This window comes from Anneissia japonica, unplaced genomic scaffold (assembly GCF_011630105.1).
Source record: "Anneissia japonica isolate Jap-2015-1 unplaced genomic scaffold, ASM1163010v1 scaffold1446_len297786_cov117, whole genome shotgun sequence".
NCBI classification, from domain to species: domain Eukaryota; kingdom Metazoa; phylum Echinodermata; class Crinoidea; order Comatulida; family Comatulidae; genus Anneissia; species Anneissia japonica.
Genome location: NW_022693692.1, coordinates 108,995 through 114,715, shown reverse-complemented (window position 1 = coordinate 114,715; position 5,721 = coordinate 108,995). Strand labels below are relative to the sequence as shown.

General features: G+C 33.4%; 1 protein-coding gene across 1 annotated transcript in view; it reads right to left on the bottom strand.

Annotated features, from left to right (window-relative positions):
* Window positions 1-5,315, bottom strand: part of LOC117100874 (acid ceramidase-like) — a 7,690-nt gene extending 2,375 nt beyond the window's left edge. Inside the window, exons 1-8 of the mRNA XM_033240707.1 lie at window positions 5,297-5,315; window positions 4,581-4,634; window positions 4,345-4,410; window positions 3,934-3,979; window positions 3,551-3,699; window positions 3,145-3,186; window positions 2,397-2,409; window positions 2,077-2,208 (exon numbers count right to left, since the gene is read on the bottom strand). Of these exons, the coding sequence (XP_033096598.1) occupies window positions 2,077-2,208; window positions 2,397-2,409; window positions 3,145-3,186; window positions 3,551-3,699; window positions 3,934-3,979; window positions 4,345-4,410; window positions 4,581-4,634; window positions 5,297-5,315 (521 nt within the window). The remainder of the gene's footprint in view (window positions 1-2,076; window positions 2,209-2,396; window positions 2,410-3,144; window positions 3,187-3,550; window positions 3,700-3,933; window positions 3,980-4,344; window positions 4,411-4,580; window positions 4,635-5,296) is intronic.
* Window positions 5,316-5,721: the final 406 nt, after the last annotated feature.

The following is a 5,721-nucleotide window of genomic DNA, read 5'->3' as shown; positions in this document are numbered from 1 at the left end:
CCTGTTTATGCTCTAGAAGTAGTTAAGTCTCTCAGTGTTTCAACACCTTGATATAAATTTACATAGTTTGCTGTGTTATTTTCAGAAATGTGTTTGTATAGTGATGGTATTTTTTTTGAACAAAATAATCACAGTATGTTTAATGTAAACTATAAAATGGATGGAAGAAATATGTAGCATAAGAAAACTACTGTAGTAAACTAAATAATATTTGTTATATTTTATATCCATAAGAGCTATCAGCTCCAGGAGAAATATTAGCGAGAGGTCCTGAAGCCATTAAAGCATTCACATATGAAGTCCAGAATGGGGAAATTATGATGGTTAATTCCAGAGTGATGTTTCTAGGCAAAGAAGGAGTTGGCAAAACCAGTTGTGTCCGTTCCATGCTTGGCAAAGTGTAAGTACAAAATAAGGCCTTGTTTTTTTAGGTAATTGTACAGTCTTTTGTCTTATAACAATATTCTTATAGTATATAGGTTCATATATGTTCATTACTCTCCTAGGCGACTGACTATCCAGGATTATTTTTCCAATTGTTTAAAGAATTTTAAAAGGGCATTTCTGCCCATTGGCTCTTGATATAACTCTAATTTTAAAAAGCTTTAATTTTCTACTTAGTATGCATTATATACAATTCTACACCACACACACACAACACATCAATATAGCACAGTACATATGACACTATTTTGTTACTGAGTGCTTCCAGAGCTTGTTGCACTCTATTATGGCTATTTCAACTGTTATTGAAAAACTAATTTAATGTTCTATAAAAAAAATACTACAAACTTAAAAAGGTTAATGTACAATGTAAGTAAAAAATTATCAATCATTGTTATCTGGAGGTCGTGTCAAAGGGCAAAAATCAATCCTGTGATATGCATAAGGTTCATAAGAATACTATACATTTGTACTCTTATATTTCAGTTCCTTTATTATTCTTATAACTTTTTATTTTAATGTTATTTTCTGTTTGACCTGTTTATGCTCTAGAAGTAGTTAAGTCTCTCAGTGTTTCAACACCTTGATATAAATTTACATAGTTTGCTGTGTTATTTTCAGAAATGTGTTTTACACTGATGGTATTTTTTTTGAACAAAATAATCACAGTATGTTTAATGTAAACTATAAAATGGATGGAAGAAATATGTAGCATAAGAAAACTACTGTAGTAAACTAAATAATATTTGTTATATTTTATATCCATAAGAGCTATCAGCTCCAGGAGAAATATTAGCGAGAGGTCCTGAAGCCATTAAAGCATTCACATATGAAGTCCAAAATGGGGAAATTATGATGGTTAATTCCAGAGTCATGTTCCTTTGGAAAGAAGGGGTGGGCAAAACCAGTTGTGTCCGTTCCATGCTTGGCAAAGTGTAAGTACAAAATAAGGCCTTGTTTTTTAGGTAATTGTACAGTCTTTGGTCTTATTACAATATTCTTATAGTATATAGGTTCATATTGGTTCATTACTCTCCTAGGCGACTGACTATCCAGGATTATTTTTCCAATTGTTTAAAGAATTTTAAAAGGGCATTTCTGCCCATTGGCTCTTGATATAACTCTAATTTTAAAAAGCTTTAATTTTCTACTTAGTATGCATTATATACAATTCTACACCACACACACACACACAACACATCATACTAAAAGTCTGAAAAATCCAATCAGGAGAGCATTGTCTGTTTTAAAGATAATGGGTTAACATCCAACAGTTAAATGTGTCGATTTGCACAATTACTGCTTTGAAGTAAATAATTGTCTGTTGTTGCTAAGAAAAAAATTTAATAAAGAAAGTTAATAAGATAGACGCCTGTGTAAGTATATAAAAGTCTGTTGTTGCTAAGAAAAATATTTAATAAAAAAAAACTTAATAAGGTAGAAACATGTGTAAGCACATAAAAATCTGTTGTTGCTTACAAAAAAATTAATTTAAAAAAAGGTAATAAGATAGACGACCGTGCACAAACCAAAGGCGGGGAACACATTAGTTTGGCGCCAAAGGGATCTGTTGTTGAGTGACTCCTCAATGATATATCCATGTTAATACTGTGCAATACTAAACAAACTTACTCTTCAAGGTTGTCCATTGTTTCTCTTGGCCTTGTGATGACACAGCCTTGACCTGAACTGTTACCACCGAGGATGAAGTAAGATGGAGCAAGAAGTTCCTCAGTCATGATGGAATTCCTGGCTGCCTTATAACTGCAGATTCATAATATATAAAGAAAATTTAATAAAAAGTAATTAAAGTAAGTCCTCTTGTATTGCTGTCAACTTATTAATAAAGTATTATATTTCTGTTAATAATTATTTTAAAATGATATAAATAAATAAAAAATTAAAGTTTAAATGCTCTCCTATTTAGATTGAGACCATATAAATGCTCCCACATGAAGAACTGTTCTTTGTGCACCAGAAACGGTTTTTAGGGGTTCTATTCAAGTCTAACTTGATTTGGTAACAAAGACCCATTCTTCAGGATATCAAAAAGTGTGGGCTTTTTTTTTACAGTACCATTTCCAAGGGAAGGGAAGGGGAGGTGGCTGATTTCCCCGACGAGAAAAAAATGGACATGGCCGGGTGTCGCTAACAACCTTTTCAAAGTAGTCCAGGGGACGTAGCCCCCCACCCTAAAACATTGTGACAATTTAGGGGGTATCAAAGGCTTTTTAAATCTAGTTTAGAGCCTAAAGTTTTCAGAATATTCATCGTAAGAAGTGCTTATTTAAAGCCCTCCCATGCCCCTTTATTCTGAATACTAATAATCGGATTCGAAACTATTTTAGGGTGTATTCGGTCTCATGAGCTCTTCTAAAATAATCAAGAAAAATGAACCACAAAAAAATTAACAATTGCAGTAGCGGGTCGGGGCATTCGAACCGGGGGATGGGGCAGGGAGGGATTTTTACAGGTGGAGTGCAAAGACCCAAAAAAAATTATAATTTATGATAAGAAAATTTATGATAATAGCACTTCTAGATGGCCAGAAATGGCACTCACAGACTGAAATTTTAATACAATTCCCTTTTTCCCCCATTTCTTTTGTAATTTTAAAAAAATTATGGGGTGGGGCCGGGCCGACTGGGGCACCCTTGAATACACCACATTTTAAATTAACACAATATAATCAATAATTACCACCATCCAACTGGAATCTCTCATTCATAGACAATGTCAACACTCCCAAAATAAAGTCAATATGATTTAATATTAGGGGAGATAAAAATAGCTACTTACAACAGTTTAGGCGATGGTGATGACGGCGACGGTGATGACGGCGACGACGATGACGGCGACGACAACAGCATTGAGGATGACGACAATGGTAATTATGAGAACCAGTTCACTTTATTGTGTGATATTTTCAGTAGACCGTAAAGGATCACCACCATTGCCATTGTCATCGTCATCAATGCTGTCTTCATCACTATCGCCGTCTTCATCATATGACGTGTGATAAAAAATAGAACTTTATGATAAAGAAAACAAATAACAAAAAGATGTTATAAGAAAGCTAAGAGGGGGTATAAAGAAGATTGCATGCTTACAGGTTTTACACCTGTTAATACGTCGATGTAGCCGGTAAAATAAACAGCACGGGCTACAGTCTTACCCCCAGACTGGTAGTCTACATTTATGATTAGTGGACGAAGTTTCTCAGTCAGTGCCCATTTGTCATTATCTGTATCCCAACTGTTCTAGTAAAAAAAATCAATCAACGAAAAATATTACAGAAAGGGAAATACACGACATGATTTTTTTTTATTAAACATGTCTGAAACATGGTATAGACAGAGAAAAAGTCTGAATCATTGAAAATGTATGCCCTAAGAATGACCCCCACAATGATCTCACAATGCTCTACTTCATCAGAAAAGATCAACTCAATAACACACCTCGTTGAAATCGTAAGAATGCTTTACTTACCCAATAAAGAGACCAAAGTCCAAGTTCCGAGCATGATACAATGTCCCTATAAAAAGGATTATCAATTTAAATTGATAAACAAAGTGCTATACTGAAATCTTTTTCAAGATATGAAAAAATTATGAAATAATGGCCCCTTACAAATTACTTTTTATACTTTTAGGCCTGTTCATCTATGTTCTCAGCAGTACAACACAAACAGATTAAACCAATCCTTGATGCAAAATTTAGCACATCTTTCTATTTTTTATATATTTCTTTATGTACAATAGCACCTTTCTTTTCAGATGCGAAGTGCTTTTTTACGCAGGTCAGAGCGTTCATATTCTACAAGTGTCGCTGTTGTAATTAGCGCAGGAGCAGGCAACCCCACTACATCCCCACTGATGGATATTTACTAAAATATCTTACCATTGGGAGCCTCAGCAATGATTGAAGTACATAGAGTAAATATTTCATAGAAAACATTGAACAATAACAGATATATCAATTAGTTAATATTAATTATTATGTCAAGGATCAAAACAAATAAATACATCATATACATTTATAATTTGCATAAATATGTTAAAGTTCAAGAAATCATGCATTAATTGATTGTGTTCGTTGAGGGGGGAGAGGGGTGCTTATGAATATTTTTAATGTTTCCAACTTACCAAGAGGAATATCCGCTGCTGTAGCAATACCCTTCGTCTTATCACCTTAAGGGGCTGGTATCTGATCTGTCAGCTGGGCCTATTGGGAAACAACCACAGCATTGAAGAGGGGAGCATGACGAAAGGGTTGTAAACTCGCATCACCAGGTTTCGAGAAAAAGGGCTAAATAAACAGTATAACATGTAATTTGAGCAAAATGTGATTATGTCATAAATATAAAGTATTACCTTTTATCTTAATATTTTTGAAGTTTAGATTCAATATCTCAACTCTAAACCCTAAAATTTTGTAATTTTAAGAAGAAACGTATATAAATTCACCAACTTTCAAGCCGCCATACTTCGCTTCCAAACAACTTTTTCACTACACAAAATTCAGGCCCTAAAATAGATAAAATAATGAAAACTATCAGATATAATAATACGTTTATTAGTACTCGTATGCTATGTATGTGATTTCAGAATAAACAAATAGTATAGCTATAAAATAGTAGAATGGTCGGTTCTTGGTAGTGAAGTAAATCTAAAACTATTTATGAAGTCATTCAAAATCGTGTACAAAATAGTTGAACAAACTTTAAAGTGTATACATAAATGAAGGAAATAGCCTTGAATTAATTCAAATAATACTAAACTGTTTAATGACTTGTTGAAAAAGGAAAACAATCCTCTTGCCGTCTGGCAGTGAAGCGGATCAGAACTTATACAGATTGCGGTTGATTGCATGTTAAGAAACTAGTCGTGGGTACTGAACCTTCAAAAAAATTGACGCCAACAGAACGATCATCTGCACTATTTTTAGCGATGTGAAATTAAAACGTATTGATGAAGTATATTCACACAACGTCAATCAAATCGTGTACAAAATAGTCAAACAACTTTAAAGAATCAAACAATAACGTGCGTGTCGACATTACAAATTGCTTTAGAAATATATCTTCAAAAGTAATTTTCTAAAGCATAGCACCATGGTACAGACTATCTAAATGAAAACAATAACCTTGAAGTAATTCAAAAGATACAAAGCTGTTCGTGTCTTGTTTTGTAAAAAATAAATGATCTTGCAGTGAGGCAATTATGATGTATGCCAAAATATTTAGTACTAAGGATAGTCTGTACAGTGGTGCTATGC